This window comes from Toxotes jaculatrix, chromosome 11 (genome assembly GCF_017976425.1).
Source record: "Toxotes jaculatrix isolate fToxJac2 chromosome 11, fToxJac2.pri, whole genome shotgun sequence".
NCBI classification, from domain to species: Eukaryota; Metazoa; Chordata; class Actinopteri; family Toxotidae; genus Toxotes; species Toxotes jaculatrix.
The window spans coordinates 4,309,557-4,329,022 of record NC_054404.1 but is presented as its reverse complement, the minus strand read 5'-3'; the positions used below and the strand labels follow the sequence as shown (position 1 = coordinate 4,329,022).

General features: G+C 44.4%; 1 protein-coding gene across 5 annotated transcripts in view; it reads left to right on the top strand.

The window, feature by feature from the left end:
- The window catches only part of LOC121189675 (WD repeat containing planar cell polarity effector), a 65,963-nt gene that overhangs the window by 28,123 nt on the left and 18,374 nt on the right, over nt 1-19,466 (top strand). For all 5 annotated transcript variants that reach the window (XR_005894900.1, XM_041050043.1, XM_041050042.1 and 2 more), the window contains 6 exons: nt 3,653-3,789; nt 6,702-6,893; nt 13,398-13,995; nt 17,520-17,708; nt 17,965-18,088; nt 19,208-19,271. Coding sequence is in view for 4 of the 5 variants with exons in the window: in XM_041050043.1 (XP_040905977.1) it covers nt 3,653-3,789; nt 6,702-6,893; nt 13,398-13,995; nt 17,520-17,708; nt 17,965-18,088; nt 19,208-19,271 (1,304 nt within the window). In the remaining variant the exon portion in view is untranslated. The remainder of the gene's footprint in view (nt 1-3,652; nt 3,790-6,701; nt 6,894-13,397; nt 13,996-17,519; nt 17,709-17,964; nt 18,089-19,207; nt 19,272-19,466) is intronic.

Here is a 19,466-nt window from a genome sequence, read left to right as displayed (position 1 = left end):
CTAATTATTTCTTTCTTTCTGTATCAATTATTTGTTCATAACACCACCCTCTCCGCTTCCGCCCGGGTCTCCAGACACCTGATAAAGCCCCCATAGTGCACACACTCACATACTCTCTCACATACACACATGCAGGCAGACACACGCTCGTTCTCACATGAATACATATGTAATTGCGGATGCACAGACTTTTTTTTTCTTCTTTTTATATAGACGAACAAGCACTTACTGTATGTCCACTCACATTTACAGGCATACACGCACAGAGACTGGAGAACACATGCACCTGCCCCCCCCCACACACGCACACACACACACAATGGCACATACTGAGGTACACACATACACACCCACATAAACCCAAGTACACATACACCCACTCACCTCCCGCTGCGCTCCATTCAAAGCCTCAGAGGCACTAATTATTAGAGTAATGGTTGTGAGAGGGTGGGTTCCGGGGATTGTGTGTGTGTGTGTGCGTGTGTGTGTATGTGTGTGTGGTGGAGGGGGGGGGGGGGCTGTAGCAGGTTAGAGGCTGTTCTCACATCTGTCACTTGTTAAATTAGCCTGAGACAATTAGAGTAGAGAGTCAGACCAGATCACATCGTTCAACACATTTACAATGTACAATTACCAAAACAGTTCACAGTTACAATGAAGGTGTGACTGGTGGAAATGTGTGTGTGTGTGGTGTTGTGACATATGCTGCTCTGTGCGGAAGTGACTTATTATTGTTTGTATGTATTTGTTCAGTCAATCACTGAAAAGTCTGATTATTAAAAAAAAGAGTTAGATATAGGCCTCAAACAAAGTTATTTTCATTAACAGTTAATTTTGTGATTATTTTCAGTTTACCATTTTGTCTACGAAATCAAAAAAGAGTGAAAAACACCCGTAACAATTTCCCAGAGCCAGAGCTGATGTCTTTACTTGTTTTGTCCAACCAACAGTTCAGTCCCAAGAAATATTTCATTTACCATCCAACAAAATAAAAAAACAAGCAGTAAGTTCTCACATTTGCGAAGCTGAAATCAACAAATCTTTGGCATATTTGCTGGAAAAATCACTAAAACCAAAACTCAATTACCGAAATTGTGGGAAATTTATTTTCTTTTATTTGACTAATTGTTGCAGCTCTTGTCAAATCACTGTGTAATGACTTGAAGAACTAATTTTCATTTTCTGAACAGGATTTGACAACTTTTAAAAGCAAAAAGGTTTTCAGTGTGTGAGTGCTGAAGAAAATCCGTTTTCTAATTTGCATGGATTGAACTGAACGTTAGTCTGGGTATGTCTGGGTATTTGCCCCTCTGAGGCAACAAGCATCAGCAGCCAGGTCTGTTTTTGTTTCACAATGTGACAAAGCAGGCTTAGCGTCCTCTCTTAAACTTTGTATCCTCAATACCCGTAATACAGCCGTGTTCCTACCATGAGCTCCGATTGCATCATGCAGAGCAGTAGATTACATATATTTTACACCATCAAAGTATTACCAGCTTCCTTTGACCGATGACTGGGCCAAGCTGCGCATATGCTCTACGATTAAGCATCCTTAAGTGATTTTTCATAGCTGGTTTCATTTACCCATGTTTAAATGTGCTTTGGTTAAGCCCATTGGCCTCTTATGTCAACATGCTGCTGAGGAGATGGCATTAAATGGATTTAGACGACTATCTTTGTGTGTTTCTGTGTGTGTGTATGCGAGGTGAGACCGTGCGCATGCTTTAACATGTGTTTGGTTTGTTTTATGTATGTGAAGGCAAAGTCACACTGCGAATTGCTGTGTGGCGCTGTGCATGTGTAAAGCGTGGTTGCAGGCTTACATATACAAACATATACATAGCTGTCTGTGAATGTGTCTCGGGGGTACGTATGAATGTATACACTATGAGTGTGCCTGTGTGCGTGTGTGTGTGTGTCTGGAGGGGTGTATCATGGTGGGGTCAGGAAGGTCTGGCCCTTAATGCCAAATCAGCCACCTGGTCCCAGATTGTGCCACAGCCTGGTTTCATATCCCCTCCTTCATTTGGGAATGAATGGGATTAATCCTAATCCCGTTTATAGACACCCATAGAGATCAATACTAAACTGCATTTAACTTGATTTGTCTGTAATCTATTACAAAGACGCTTACCACTGCATTAAACGTTGTTTTGAAAGCCAAGGCAACATTAATGGCTGCATTTTGCATTGGTTTAAGCCTCGAACCAGTTTTCATTACAAATGCTTTATAATCCAACTTCAGCGTAGGGACAGACTGACTCAAATGACCTGATTTAAGATGCTAGTTTTTCCTGTATTTTCAAGCAGTGTTTCACTTCCCTCATGAATATTTGCATATTAATTTGAAATTTTCACACAACAGGATGATTTGAACTGTAATCATACCAATACCCACTACGTTTATAAATACACACATGCCACGGTTAATTGCCGGTTAGATTTCTAAATCTCGGGGTGCAGCCTTACTCGTTCAACTCAAAGCAGGATATCTGAGAGACATGTGTAACAACCCCCCTTCCTTTCCATTTAATTGGTTTCATAAACAGATTAATTTGAAGGAGAGGGGGGCTTAATTGCTAATCAGCGTTTCCATGCAGCTCCTGAAGAGTTGAACAGGATCAAGTTTCTACCACAAAAAAGGCCTCAGAGCCTGCAGTACACTGACAGGAGGGAAGGAGAGGAGAGAGCAGGAGAAGAAGGAGATACAAAGAATACAGGAGGCAGTGGAAAAGAGAAGAGAGGATGAGGGAAGGTGGAGGGAGGAGACGGGGAAACTAGGCAGAAAGAAAAGTAAGGGAGAAGGGAGGGAAAGAAGAAAGAATGCAGGGCAGACAGAAATGCAGAACTTCTCTCCTCCTACTCCAAACTAATCAAAATGAAATTAATAGATATTGATAAATGGTACTGTCATGTAATGAAGTGGTAACACAGAGGAGAACATTTGGAAAACATTAGGGTAAAAATTCGATTGTTCAGAAAGTACAAGTTCAGAAAAGTCTGAGGAAATTGTCCGTAGTTGTTTCTGAGGCGTCTGAAGAGCAACATATAGATTCACAAACACAAAATCAACATCTACAGGACGTCATGCAAACAGCAGAAGGAGGGTAAAAGAATTTTCAACACCTTTATTTCTTCAGCTCTAATCTTCTCAAACTATTAAGTGAATTTTTTTTTTTTCAAATCTCTGCAACATTAGCTGACTAACTGGAAGAATCTTCTTAATTTCAGTGCCGATGAAAGGCCTTTATCAGAACTTTACACCACAGGATATATTCTCAACAAGAAGCCTTTATCAGTTATCCAGTGACAGACACGTAGATGGCTCGTCTCCAACACAGAACCTTCAAAATAAAAGTACACAACAAAATGAAACACAGCAGCAAAACAGCATAAAACATATCACAGTCACAAAATACCATCACAAAAAATATTATTGTTCTTTGTTGTTTTTCCCATGTATCCTAATTTGTGTTTCCAAGGATCCTTATTCAAGGCATCATGTAAGAGTAAGGGTAGTAATCAATGCATGTGTTGATATTTTATGTCATGATTTATTGCAGTGTAGGTACTCAACAATAAAGTTGTTTGTTTTTTTTTGTTTGTTTTGAATCGTGACATTAAATGATATGCTTGGTGATGTCATTCCCAGCGGTGCTGAGCGATAGGCTGATTCTGCTGTCCTTCCTGGAGCAGAGCCAGCTGGCTGCAGTCTACCTCAACAAAAAGAACCAGGGCTCCCCGGAGAGTGGCAGGCGAACAGACAAACTCTCACCCTCTGAAATCAAGGTACAGTCAGAGGCATTGACGGAGCCTTATACTGAAGCCATGAATATTGTGTGTGTGCATTTAAATTGGTGTTTGTAAGAGAGAAAGAAGTATAAAGCAACAGAGGAGGAGGAGACCGAGAGAAAGCAGAGACAAAAAGAAAGGTGTTAGCATGTCGTCCCATATCACTGTCCAACTCCTTTCTTGGAACAAGAAATACATGGCACAGATTAGTCACATGTTCTTTCTGCAGGAGCAGAATACAGGAATTACCATTGTAAACACAGGGGAGTGACTTGTGCGTTGTTCACTATAGCTAATGTTTCTGGGAACACAGATGTCCCAGGGATGCACAAAGACTCATCAGTGCAGGAGATCTGCACGGCCACCTTTAAAACGAATCTATACTCGAAGCACTCAGAGGAATTTTCACAGATTTATGCAGCAGTGTTCATAAACACGAAAGCCACGTTGAGCACAGAACTTAACTTGTTAACTTGCCTTTTTTTTTTTCTTGATTTCTGACGATGTTATAGTCATATAGCCTATCCATCCGGCCTAATTCAGTCTTTAAATGACAGGTGTTTGTCCAATTTCTGTTTGTATCTTTGTGCACAACAGGTAGGTTCAATGTGATCACCATGGGATTACGGCTTTTACTGTGGGATCAATGTGCCCGGGTCGCCTCCGATTCTCTACATCGTTCGCGTTTCTGTCTATTAATCTCTCATAAAGGTGTGCATTGAGAGGCAGTCTGATATGGAGGTGTTTTTGGAGGTGTTAGTAAGAGGTCTGATTATGTGTTGTCCTGTTCTTCCCTCCCCCAAAACAAAACCTCACTGTGTCCTCATTCACTAGCCGGCTAACCGCTAACCCTGGCATTATCACATTACTGCCAGGCCCTTTTGTTAAAGTGTGTGTGGGTGCGTGTGCATGTTGGTGTGTATAAAGGCAATCGTTCCTGCCGTGCGTCTGTCTCCAGAAGCAAAGTCCTGATAAGACACCCCCCCCCCCCCCCCACCACCTTAACACATACACATTCATTCAGCTGCCACCCCACACCTCTGTCAGTGCATGTGCATGCGACCCGCAACATACACTCGTGTGCACACGCACGCTCAACTACCCTTCCCCCACAACAAACACACACAAGCACATACACACATCGCCCTGGTCCAGTGGGCTAAGCTGGAGAAGGGAGAGTGGGGGGGCATTGAGGAGGGAGGGGGGGGGGCTAAACTAATCCGGCCCACAGAAAGTGGTTTTTGATTATTGCTGACCAGCAAACGCCAGCAGAAAAAAAAAACTAGAAGAGGGAAAAGATGGGTAGGGATGGAGGGATGGAGGGGGCGTGCAGGGGGGTAGAGATAGAGTGTGTTATTAACCCAGTGATTTTATGATTTTTTTTTTTCTTCTTTTCCATTTCTAATCTGTTAGTGATCTCCAGTTCAGCTGTTTGGAGCAACTCTTTGTTCCCTTTATCATCAGATGTACTTCCATCATTTTCATTCGTCTCTGTATTTTGTGTCCAAAGCAACCCCCCCCCCCCTCCCCAAGGGGGCAAGAAGGGCAGACATGGACCACTGAACCTGAAATCTGCTCTACTCATACAGTACAGCTTGTCGATATACTAATTTCTGCATGTTCCTGGGCTTTTAAACCTTTTTTTTGTACCGAGGATTATGTGTTTTTTTATATTTAATTTCTAAAGACATTCCTGTGTTTCCGCTTTTGACAACATACCTACTTAGTGGGATTTTGATTTTACATCTGACTGCTCTTTTCCTGGGTTTCAAATATTTATTTTGACACAAACCTCCCATTGATCTATTACAGAAAATTCCAATTATCCTACCTTTCCTCTCTCCTTATGTATGCTTTTTGTTTTGTCCTTCATTCATCCCTTCGTCCAAGCATGATTTATTCCTCTATTCCCATTTCCCTAAAGCTGTAGCGCACAAAGGCGGCCGTCACCCCTCTTCCCTCTTTCTTACCCTTCTGTCCAAATCCAAACAATCTGCTTTTTCTTCATTACCAGCCTTTATTCATCTCTCTTTTTCCTCCTTCACCTCTGTCCTCCCTCTATCTGTCAGGTCCAAGCCACTTTTCTGCACCGTGACAAAGGTCATGGAAACGTGTGGGTGTGTATGTGCTAATGTATGCATGTTCGCCATCGACTCTGGTAGCTGGTTCATTGTGTTAGTGAGTGTGACTGGAGATAAAGAGTGTATGAAAGGCCTGTATGAATATTGTGCTGTGTGTGTGTGTCTGTGTGAAGGGGGAATGAGTTGTGGTGTACATGAAAAGCAAAGTGACAGCGTAAAACCTGCAATTCCACAAACTTTAAACAGTGCTTCTGGATTGAGCACTGTTTTTTAAATGGTGTATGTGTGTGTGTTTGCTCTTAGAATGTCTATAAAAGTGTGTGTTTAAATGCCATTTTTATGTATGTTTTTTTGTGTGCATACATGCATGCATTCATGTATGTGTGTGTGTGTGTGTGTGTGTGTTTCTGTGTGAGCGTGTGTGCCCCGAGCGCCACGAGAGCTCATTACCGTGCGTCTCTTTGTTGTGGCCTGTAGAGCGTGGCAGACCTTCCCAAAAATATGCACATCACTAAAACAACAAGCCCGACAGAACAAAACACACACACAGACATTAATAATGGAAGATAAAAAACAACCTTAGACATCAACACAAACTGGATCAGGGAAGGACGGGAGGATGGTATCTGGGGCTACAGGTGCAGAAGTTTCAGAGCCCTCAGGTGTTGAAACAGGCCAGATAGGTGAATGTAAATGTAAATGGATGCATGTGTTAACTGTGTGGTTGTGTCTGCCAGTGTTGATCTCTATATTGTCTGCCTTCTGACGTTATTGCCCATTTTCACTCTCTTCTCAGTGCATAGTTTGCATTTGTGTTTCCACGTCCAGGTGGTGTGCGTGCAGGCGAGTGGACAGAGTCGTAGGCTCCACAGACACGTGGGTCTCAACCGTCTCCAGGATGTGGCGCTCTGCTGGTGGAGCCTGGATGAGCCCGGTGAGGAGGTGTGGCCCTGGACTCCCACAGACTCATACAGGAACAACCTGGTCCTCCTCAGCTGCTCACCTACTGAAGGCCTCCAGGTGAACCTGTACACACAGTCCAGACCACAAGTCTTTGGATAGGCTTTTTGTTCTTTGGGTTCCTCAACTCACACATTTATTATTATTTTGTTGTACACAAATAAAGTATGCACCTCCATGTGTTCTTCAGATGGCCAGGTAAAGTAATAAACTCTGTGCACCCGTGGTGCTCATGTTGAACCAACCCTTTACCTGAGCAAGCACACCGGAGGGGTCAGTGGAGTTTGTCCATGCATCCAATGTTTTTTTTTTGACTTGGAGAAGGTTTATGACCTTGTTCCCCACAGAAGTTTTGTCAGGTTACTGCATGGAAAATGGTGGATTTGTCCCTTTCCCTCCCTTGGGGGTAAGTTGCTATCCCAAGTGAAGGAATTCAAGTATCCTGCACACAGGTGACTGTAAAATGGAGCGTGAGGTTAACGGGTGGATTGGTGCAGTGCTAGCAGTGCCAGGAGGAAGTCATTGTGAGGAGGATGTAAGGTAAGGCTGAAGGAAAACTTGGAGTTAAGCAGTCAGTGTCTGGGCTCATTCTCGAGAACTGGTGTAGGAGCTCTCACTAGAAGACTTGTTGATCAGGATGCCTCCTACACACCTCTTATGGAGATTTTAATAGCACTTCCACCAGACCCAGACCCAGAACACACCTATAGGGCTACAAGGGTTTCTTTACAATGGAGTGTAATGGACAGAAATGTAAAAACAATTCTTAAAACTTCAGTAGTTCTGGCATAAATTCAACAAAATAATTGAAAGATAACTGAAGTGACACATATTGTAATAATACTAGTGGTTTGCTGTGTTTACTGTGTATACTAGAGGCTACTTGTTGCTCTTTCTGACACCTCAAGCATTTGATAATGTGAAAACCATTTTCACATCAGTTCTAAGTGTAAGCATGTCTCACAGGACTTTGCAGAGAACGAGCTGAGCTAAATCTAACGAATCAACTGTCAGTAATTGCGGTGATTTGATTCAATGGACAAAGCACGAGGACACAAAGCAGCATCGCAAAAATCCTTAACTTTAAAGCCTTTTTAATACCTGTCAGTGCTGTTTGAAGCCACAAAGCATAACTCCAGCTGTTAATTTTTCCACACACACATACACAGACACACACACTCACACACAGAGTGAGGACACAGCGAAAAAGCCAACAAAGCTGCTGTTTTGATTAGAGTCCTGTGTTGCCGTGGATGGGATTGGGGACGGTGTGTTAGTCACCTCAAGGGTGGCACCTCTGCGTTGCACCTCCATGTATCACCATATGAAATAAGCAGGAGAGCTAAGCTGTGGTTCAGCGTGAAGGAGAACGCCTACACATCCACACACACACACAAACACGCACTCACACACACACACACAGAGGCTTAGACACACATCCTCATGGCCTCTGGCAAAACCCTACCCATGACCCTATTCTGTGTCAACACAGGATTGGCCTTGTGCCGAAAGCAGATGAAAGATCCCAAATTACCGAACCGGGCTTAGCTCGACTCCTCGTACCGCGTACCTCCGTAAGCATAATGCAAAATATTCACCACACCAGAGAGAGAGGGAAGGGAGAGACTCTGCGAGAGGGAGAAAAGATGAGCGTTACCAATTGCATGCTAGGAAAACAAATTCAAGCAGGAGAGAATGAAGGAGGGATGGGTGGTGGTGGTGGTGGAGGTGGGGTGCACATGAATATTGAAATAATCAAAGCAGATGCTGTTCGCTGCTTTTTCCGCTCCTTGTTTTTGGAACGCTCTCCACATTTATCACACTCCTTCACCTAGTGTATTCTCTCCGTCTCCTTCAACCCCCCCCCCCCCCCTCCCGCCACCATCACCACCAGCACCACGTCCTCCTCTCCTCCTTCTCCTCCTCCTTTCCTTCCTCCACGCTTCAAGAACATTAAAGTCTCTTCGTGGGGCTGCGGCATCGCGCTCTAATGAAAGTGTTTGTTGTCATTTTTCAGATGCGCGGTGTGAAATTAAGCGAGCAGTTTATATAAGAGCCGTGGTGGGAATCAAACGCCGGGCACACATCGGGCGACGCCAGCTACTTCAATCACTTCAAGCTCATATATATGTTCCTTTTGTTCAGTTCGCTATCTGCCGCACTAAGCCAATTTTCTAGCCAGTCTCTCGGCATTTAAAAAAGTCTGATTTCTTTCCCTATGTGGTCTTAATTCATATGCCCCCCCCCCACCCCCCACCCCCCACCTCCCCTCCTCATGCTGATAAGTGGAGCCACGGCACACAGGGGGGTGGAGGGTGGGAAGGAGAGGAAAACACATGCATAGTTTGTTTTCATGCAACCAGTTAACATTTTTAATGATTCTTCCTTCATGCTTCCCTCTTTTAAACCCCCCCCTCCCCGCTCCAACACACACTCACTCACAAAGATACACAAACAAACCATTTACCAGAATTTAATAATCTTAATGAAAAGGAAAAAACAAATTTATGGATTTATTTTGTTGCGTTTTAAGTCACTCTAGCTTTTTTTTGTGTGTTTGTTTGTGTCTGTGTTTGAGAGCGTACTTCTTTTGTTAGTGCTTTTTTTAACATGTGACTATCCTGTTATTTGTTACCAAACAGTTTCTCTGCATTTGTGTGCTTTCTAATTATTATTGACTTTAGCACTGTGCTGTGTGACGTTTGTCTCTAGCAAATACAACAAAAACATAAACAAAGTGTCCATGAAAGACAAACTTGAATTAAATAATTTGCATAGAAAGAATATATAATTGCATAGAAATTAAATATTCTATAATCTGTACTTAATTTCTTCCTCAACTGCAAGAACATGATGATGAAGAGGAAGAGTGTATTAGAGGCTAAATTACATATAAAATGGTTAAATGTGCCTCTAAAACATAAAACGCTTCAGCCTTAATGTGCAGCAAAGCAAATGCAGTAGAAAGCACATTTTCAGCAGTGCACTGGAATCATCATTCGGACCATGAACGGGTCAGGTGTGGAATCCAAAGTGCAGAATTACCCCCAAGCCCCACTGCTTTGTAAAAATTGCACTGGAAACACTGCTTCTGCAGCTCCGGCTGAAGTGAATAATATTCCCTCCGTACGACAATTATGTTCAGTGGCACCAATTATGACAGTTAGGGTGTGAGGAATATTTTGGCTGGTAATCCCGCTGTGCCTGTGTATTTTCTCACATCAGTACCTCAACTCTCAACCCTAATTCACATACCTAAAACTTCCCAGTCCCAGGCCCCCCCCCCCCTCCCCGCCCCACAACACCCCTCATCCCTTCATCCCTCGACTCTTCTCCGAGTCCCTCTGTCTCTCCCTACCCGTCTCTCCCTGTCTTTCTCTGCTCCGTGAGCTGGAAAATTGGCTTCAAAAGGCCACTGCTGTGAACAAGGGCCAGCCACACAGTTGGGCCCGTCCGCTTTATCTTTCACGCCACGGAGGGGAAAAAAAGGTGCCGGCGAGAGAGAGAGAGGAGAAGAATGGAGAAGAATAGTTTTGACCAGTCACTGAAACCAATAACCAGGAGAAAGCTACTTACTAGAGGCCTCTCTCTCTCCCTGTCTCTCTCTCTGTCTCTGCTCTCTTTGCATCTCTCTCTCCCTCCGTGTCTCCACCCCCGTTCTCCCTCTTCTCTTCCTCTGCTCTCTGTCTCTTCACTCACTTCTATTCCACACTCCTTCTCTTCTTCTTTTGTGAATATTTGTCGGTCTCTTTCTCTCTCTCTCTCTTTTGCACATCCTCTCGCTCGCTCTCTCACTCCCTCTTTTGACCTTATTCATCATTTTTCTATTTTATGCTCTCAGGACCAGGGAGTATGGTACATTCAGCCACTACAATATACTCTGGAGAGTTCACAGACAAACAAAGCTTTGCTTTTATGAATATATTACAAAGACACATGAATACTGTATTTCAGAAGCCATTTCTCTACACTTCTTTTAAGAACTGGATGTTGTTTTGACTCCCAAGATTTAATTTGATCAAGCTTTATTCTTGTAGCAGTTTTTAAAATCGGGGTTCAAATTGTCACTTTAAAAATAATAAGAGTTGGAGATAAAGTGTAACCTCCTGAGCTAGTATTGTGAGAGCAGTGCAGAGAAAACCACCCTTTACATTTACTGTCAAATTGTTAAATACAGCCAACTGAGCATGCAGGTTTAAGAGTGGTCTGTCAGCTGCAGGTAAACCATCTCATTACTCATCTGATGTTCGCGTCTTATCATACTTACAGTAGGATGAGTATTTGCAGTTTGTGGCTCTGAAGCATTCCGACCCTGTAACCCTGAAAGTGTCGAGTGCTGATCAGCTGTGTCGCCTTCAGGCACCTTTTGCTTGCCTTTGCTCAGTCCACACGAAATGGTAAACGAGGCTTTAGAGATGACCCAGAGTTGAAATGCAGCTGTGCTGGCGCTAAGAAATGTTGTGACTGTAAATTTGTGACTGAGTGAAGTTTTTGCTCATGTAGGTCACGTTTATGTGCTGAATATTGTGTACAAATATCTAAAATCTCAAGGCCTTTAAATATAGTTAAATGATCGTAAACTGTATGTCCTGGAAGCCGGTGTAATGAAGCCCTGCTGTCAGTGTGCTGGTGTGTGCTGGTCGGAGATGACTTTACTGTATAATAATTATGTTTCTTAGAGATTAGTAAAATGTTATTCTTGCTATGAATCCACTCTACAATATACTGTATTATCAAACAGCCAAGTGAATATAGGACATTTCAAATCAATGCACTGATGTTTGAGTTACTTTTTGTCCAGATAGGAAATGCCCTTTATTGATTATAGTTATAGATTATATTAACAAATTTGTCTAGATCTCAATTAAAGTATTGGGTGCCTCTGGGCTTTAGCTGACACTGCCCCCCCCCCCCCCCCCCCCCCCCCTTCTCCTGTCCCCTGAGGGTCACCTGTCAGGGGACACAGAGCTGAATCAGCTGCACCTCATCCCCGATGGTGCCATGGTGGCATGCTGGCACAGCGGGCAGCGGGCACCAGCAAGCAGGGCACGGGATGAAAAGCTGAGGAGGATGAGATGTGGTTGTGGGGGTCAGGGTTTGTGGAATCGCAGTAGGTCTTGTGATTCATGTGACAGCATTCTGTGGACAGACTCGCTGGAACCTCACTTGCTGTTTGTTTGTGTGCAAGTTTATTTAATGGATGTGTCATTTTGTCCCTGCAGAGATTTAGCTATCCAGAGAACCGCACCCTCCCAAGGATGCCCCACCTCTTACATGAATTGAGCACCTCTTGCCTGCTGCCTCATATAAACACACACACACTCACAGAGCACCCACCCCCTGGGGAGCAGCAGAAGCTAGCTCTGGGGGATTATGGAGAGGGAAAAAAAGCTTTCAGAAGGACAGTCGTCTGCTTCTCTCCCACTGTAGACCATGGGCAGGCAAAAAAAACTCCCTTCCTCCCTCTAAGTCCCTTTTTGCCAATGCCTGCCAAAAAAGCTGGGCCGGGCAGCTTTGCAAAAGGAAGGGAAGGCAGGCAGGCAGCCGATCCCTCTTTCTGTCTACACGGCGAAAAGAAATGGGCTCATTTAGCCAAAGCTGCCACGGTCAATGCAGGGCTCTGATAGAGGCTTTGGTAAGGTGAAATCCCTCCTAAAAGGCTCTGTTAGAGACTGTGGAACTGTTGGGCTGCTGTTTAGTACAGGCTGTTGTCTCCTGTCATCCACCTACTGTTCCCGGTTCCTTGTGGGTGTTTTATCGACAGTACCACCCGTGACACAGCCTATCTCCCTCAGTGTCAATGCCTGCTTGCTTAGCCGGGCCATTGTGCCCGCTCCCACCGACTGGTTTTGGTCCAGGAGTGCATAATCTAAATTCTGTATTTGACCATTGGTCAAATGATTCCAGGCTTTCTTTGCGTATCACCTTCTTTATATTGGAAAAGGCTTGTGTGTTGTCATTCAGCGTGTCTGGTGCTGAGCTCTTGGCGCCTCACACAGGTAAACAGAGGAGGTTGTTTATCACTGGGTGCTGGGTGCCAAGCCGTGGCATGCTCAGGGAGAAGATGTTGTTGACCTTGAGTTAAAACGGAGCTCTTATCATTAGCTGTCTTGATTGACAGCTGGGTGTTGATGAGCACGGTGAAAGGCTCTATTTCTTCCATCTCCAGGGGGTTTGGGGCTTGTGCCATGGTATGACTCATTTCTCTGTCTGTTTTTCTCTCGCGGGTTCTCTCTCTTCTTCCTTGCCTCTCTGTAATTCAGAAACAAGTTAGTTTATTAACAGTACTTACGCGAGTCAGCTTCTTCCAGTTCCAGGCCAAGAACATGTTAAAACAACAACACAATTATAAGATCGAGTTCCAGTTGTTTTAAGTGCTGGATTTAGTCTCGTTACTGTAACAAAGTTGTTTTTGTGTACTTCAAAATCAGTTATTTCACACTCAAGTACACACCACAGAGTTAAAAGTTGTGTGATGAAGTTATGATTAACTGTGTGAGAATGTTGTGTGACCAACCATGTTGTGTGTTCTCTCTTCTTTTTTATGTTTACTGTCTCTGTTAGGTCCTTAGCTCTGTCCGGACAGAGGGCAATCCCCTGGACTGCCGCTTCAGCCTGCTCCAGCCCTACCAGCTGCTAACAGTGGAGCTAACACCCCAAACATCTGGAGGAAGGTCCTGGGCTGACACCTGCGTGTACGAATGTGCACGAGGGCGCCTGCACCGTCTTTCTGTCACCCACATCCCGCTGCCGTCCCAGCCCATTTCCTGCTCACGTCACCCCTCTGAGACCATGCTCCTCATGGGCTTAAGTGACTCCAGCTTGGTCCTGTACGACCAGCGACGGGCGGTCTCTCTCCTGGCCTCCTGCCCTGTGCCACCCGACCTCCTCGCCTGGCACCCCGCTGGGGCCGTGGTCGTGGTAGGGGGAGGACACGGAGAGCTGATGTGCTTTGATGTGGGCTTGGCACCTGTGAACATGGCACTGGTAGCGGAGGAGGTAACTTCAGCCGCCACACTAAGACTAGCTCAGCACCTGCGCTGCTCTGGAGGCCTGGAGGGACTGCGGTGGGGGACGGGCCTGGAAGGAGGCCCAGAGGGGACAGATATGCTGATGTTGGCCTTTCATGGGGGGCCACTAGCAGCCTTGAGATTCAGACTAGGTAGGTAGAATAAGATTCAAAAATGAAAAACATATGACTGCACTCAAGCCAAAAAAATATAGGAGCTGGAATGTGTGTGGCATAGAAACCAAAGCTCAGGCTTCTTTTAACACTTCTTACCTAGGGCTCCAATTAATAACTGTTTCCTTTATTGATTAATCTGTCTATAAGTCTAGTCTAGTCAATAAGATGCCAGAAGTTGAATATCTCAGAACGACTGCATGGTCTCAAAAGGACAGTGAGACGTCTCCTCTCACTTAACCTGTTTTGTTTCTGCATATTTCCTATTTGCAGATCGCGCCCAGAGTAACTGAGTTTCTTAAAATTTTACTTGACATGCAGCGATTCTAAATATAAAGGTCTTTACAAACCTTCCTCACCATCATAGTCATCCTCTCCTAATGAAGGTGCCCTCCACCCTTCAGAGCCTCTTCCTCTGTTTTGGATCTGACACTGTATCTGAGCCCCGCTGTGTAAATACGGCTGCTGAGCGGGTCGTCCTCGTACCTCTTCGCTGCTGAGGGAAGTTAATTTGTTGACGGGCGGGAAGGTTAGCAGGAGTCACGCTCTCAGAGGTCATTCAATAATCGCCCCGGGGCACGAGCCCCCCAGGTGCATTCTGGGATGCATTTTTCCGATAAATCGTTTACAGTGGCTGCGCAGTCCCTCGGGGCCCCCAGATAAAGTTTGCCAATCAAAAATTTTCCGAAGCAGCCACCTCACCCTCCAACACTCACACAGTCTGATGCACACTCACACATTTAATGTCTTTAATTGCGACTTTGGAAAGAAGATGTGACAGTGGCACACGGCTCTGTGCCGAAGTTTGAAAGCAGGAGTGTGGGGGCGGAGGGAGGAAGGTAGGAGATTGTGTGCGTTTACGTTTGTGCGTGTATTCGACTGCGTTTGCCTGTGTGCACAGGGAAAGGGGAGGGAGTCTTCCAACAATAGCTTCCCCTCCTCTGATCGTCTGCCAAGGTTTTGATGAAGAAAGTCACTGCACGTCTTTTCTCCATGATAATTCTTCCCCCCACACACACGTGTGTGTATTCTTCTATTTCTGTGCTTCTATGCACACACACACACACACACACACACACACTAGCACACTCCAACTCATTTGTTTGTTTGCTCGCGCTCCTTCTCTGTATTGACTTGTTTCATAAGGCCCGTTACATGACAGAAGGAGTGAGTCAGGAGGCGGTGGAGAAGAAAGACTTGGCCAAGCTCCAAGTTCTCTCTTTTTTTCCATAGGAGGCAGCCCTCCCTGGTGCCCCCCCCCCCCCCCCCCACCCCCAACACTTCCACCCTCTTGCCTGCACCGAGTTATCTCATCTGGGCACACATTGGCCTGCACCGGTACAGGCTGTGGAGGGGCAGACCAGGAAATGTGCCGCACACCACAGGAAAATAGTCATTTTTGTAGAGGTGGGATATTTAGTGAAATATTATTGATGTTTAAAGAACAATTGCGTAACTTTGTACACAACTAGTGTGTGTATTTTTTATTTTAAAGGGGGAAGAGAGACAGAGAGCCCAAACTCATGCATCCTTATTTGATATTTATTTTGTTTACTCAGCAGCAGATATCCAGGTAACATCAAGGTGGGATTCTCTTCTACTGCTCAAGCTGGTGCTTGCTAATTTGGAGGAGCGGCTCATTTGTAAAGCACTTTTATTAAGTGTAATATAACCTGTCCAGCATTTAATCAACTAGTATTGCAGTTTGTATCGATTGTCAAAACAGAGTAATCTCACCCCCAAGTTTTAGACACTGGATGTTTTCTTTGAGACTCATCATTATTAATTTGTGAGCTAGTTTTTGTTTCTTGAAGTCTGAAGTCTGCTCGTGTTGATGGTGCACAGTGTGAGAACTCATTCTTCGCTGCTGACCTGGTCCTGCTCAGTGTTGTTTTTGTGTTTCACACAGTGATGCTGAACTGAGCTGCTCAAATAAGTTAGAGTAGACAGGTGTGGCAGAGAAGTGACTCGTCCTTGCCACCACAATGACCCATTGTCTCTGTCTCAGAGTTAGCTTAGAGCGGATGTTAACGCCCAACTCAAGGACCCCACCCCCCCACCCCTCACATAAACACACCTACACACACACACACACACACACACATAAACATAGACACACACAAACCACACCATGCTCAGCTGATGTATTAGCCACATTAGCCCACTCTTTAGGGGATTTGGGGGCTTGCTAATTGCCAGCTTGTCATTTTAATTGCCAGTACACCCTCCACACGCACATGCACACACACACACACACACACACACAGACATACACACGCAACTTGTCAATTAATTAGACAAGAGTCAGTGGTGACTTTGCCTGCCTGCAGCCTGGCCCATTGACAGTACTGCTGTCAGTGATCACCTACACTGTCCAGTGCCACTAACTGTGCCACTGCCAAATTCTGTTTAGTGAATATATAAGTTTAAGTAATCTGACGTGTAGTATGCATGTGAAACTTTCAAAATCAAACCTCCAGTGAGGCCAGCTTCAGTCAGGACACCCGTCGTTTATTTGAGTTTGGTGGTTTGGCTCTGTTCCTGTGTCGCTCCGTCAGCCTTTCCCAAATCAAGTTGGAAAGTTTTTTTCAACTATTGTACTAATCACCTCCGTGATCAGGTCACAATAGACCATAATTAGCCCTGGCATTCAACACCTTCACTTCCCAGATGTGTACTTTATAAAGTCACAAACACACACACCTTTGCCCTTTTACACACACAAAGAGACACCTCTGCTGTCCTTCCATTATTCAGCAGAGTCCTAATCTTCTCTCTCTCTCTCTCTCTCTCTCTCTCTCTCTCTCTCTCTCTCTCTCTCTCTCTCTCTCACTCACACACACACACACACACACACACACACACACACACACACACACACATACATACAGAAACAAACAAAAGCATCAATCACCTCTGGTCAAAAGGCATAATCAGTTGTAGCATTCCTCTTATATTCTCTCATCACAAAAACAGATGATCTCAGGAAAAGTTAAAGACACACATACACACACTGCATATATTTAAAGGAAATTTAGGCAAATTATTTCAGCATAAGGGAACATACTGTATGCTCAGTGTTTTCCAGATGTGTTTAAATGGATGGTGATTGTTTTTATTTTGCCTTTGAGTCACACACATGCCAGGGATTAAACATGCCAGGGATTAAACAGACTTCCAGGCTAATTGATTGACAAGTCAATGCCAGTCTGGCCAATCTAGTGCTGCCTCAGAGTTTAGACTGATCCACTGGACACTTACTTAGCTTAAGTAACTGCTCCGGGTTATTCTGCATGGCCACGCACAGCAAGCACCACTGCACCTTACAGTATGAAGGGCTTGGAAAAAGAGAAAGGCGATTTCAGCTGCTGCATTTTTGCACATTTTAACACTTTAACTCATGAAAACAAACAAAATAACATAAATATAATAAATAAATAATATTGATTTTGTTGTTTTTATTAATATAATTGTTTCATGTAGTAATACACATGATGTGACAGGGGCTCTGACTGGGGGCCAGATGGGTCCAGGGGAGCTGCTGCAGCAGCGGCTGCTCTGTGACCAGGTCAGAGAGGCACTGGGCATCCTGGAGTCCATGGACTGGAGCATCATGGGAGACGAGTGCTTCCGAGGCCTGAGCTCAGTCACCAACCACCTGCTGAGGCTGGAGCTGAACGCAGAGAGAGAAGGTGAGTCCGTGGGTCAAAATTGTGGGATAGATAGGTGTTAGTTATGCAGATTTTTCAACAATTAAGTTAAGTCAAACCTCAACTCACATAAGTGAAAAATATAAGAGTTTCAATTTTTATTTACATTTTATTTTCTGATAGATTTAGCTGTTAATTGATTCTTTGTGAATTTGACTTTCCTGTCTTGACACACATCTACCTTATGGATATTATTTTTATTTATTTAGTTTATTTTGTGTTTCTGTTCTGTGTGTAGCCCAACTAGAAGCAGCTCTGGGTGTGTTTTATGCTCCACCTGCCCCTTTCCCTGACACGGTGACACTGGAGTACAGGGAGCCAGTCAGCAAATACGCCCGCCGCTTTTTTCACCACCTCCTCAGGTAACACCACCCACTCTGCACTGTTGCTGTGCTCCTAATTTGATGTACTGAGGGAGAAACTTGTTTTCCAAATGTCCACAGGGACAATAAGTCCCTTCATCAGGCTACAGATCAGTAATCTAACATATAAAATCCACAAACAAAGACGTTAAAGCATAGCACTTCTGACTGAAGGCTGCTCCATGTGGTCATGTAATTCCACATACACACATTTGTATTTGACTATTTTTAAGGCATTACCAGAACATTTTGTTCAGTTTATCAACACACGGTGCAGAATCAGAATAAGAAACACTGTCCAAAAACATCTTTCAGAAAATGACAACCACTGAAGAGACCATTTAATACCGCTTATTTGCCGCTCACTATTGCTATTTTAAAGATTCTAAAAACGAAATAGCTTTTGAATTTCATCGCACGCACACAGACACACACACACGCTGATGCAGCTTTGAGTCATTCATAAGGCAAAGCACCACACATGCACCTGTTTAGACTGTTGTTTCATTTTCCCTTCTGCCATGAGAGCCTTTTGAAATGCCTGTTTGACTGAAATAGACCCTGTTGTTCCCACACACTGCTGCTTACTGCTCTCCATCATGCAATTCCCTCCCGTTCCCTCTCTCTCTCTTTCTCTTCTATTCCTCTGTAGCAGAGCTGGAGCGTTGTTTGGCATCCCTCCTCCTCTCCTCTCTTATCACCTACCTGCATTCTTTTTCTCTCCATCAACATCAAATGAAGGAGCCCCCACCACACACACACACACACACACACCTCCTCTCTCTGCTTGTGTTTGTTTGTTTCATGTTGGCTCTAGACAGGGAAAGTTGAGGTGTTTTGTACTGGGAGATACAGCTCTCTCTCTCTCTCTCCGAGCTTTAATTCTGGATAATAGGAAGAGGGCCCGCTACTCTCAGTTCAATTATTGAGAGTTTTGTATGCAGAGGTGTATGTGAGTGTGTGCCAGCATACACGCTGAAGGAAGAAACGTGTACATGTGACCTTTCCTTCTGTAAATTCTCATTTAAAGTTTACATTTTTTAGACTGATGATTGTTAAGCTTTTTTTGTCAGTAGAGTTGTTGTGTTTCCTCTTTAACTGTCTCCACTTTCTCTGCAGACACCAGCGCTTTGAGAAGGCCTTCCTCCTCGCCATAGACTTGGAAGCCAGAGATTTGTTCATGGTGAGTGTGAAGTAAACTTTATTTAAAAAGCTTTCTTGAAATCATGCCACACATGCTGTTACAAAAATCTTGCTGACCTTATACAGTAGTAAAGGTCAGTCCATCCAGGAATTTGTGTAATCTAATGAACACAATTTGCCGCACAGGGAACGTAGGAGGAGAGAGAAAGGTATTGCATTCAGCAAACGAGTTGCA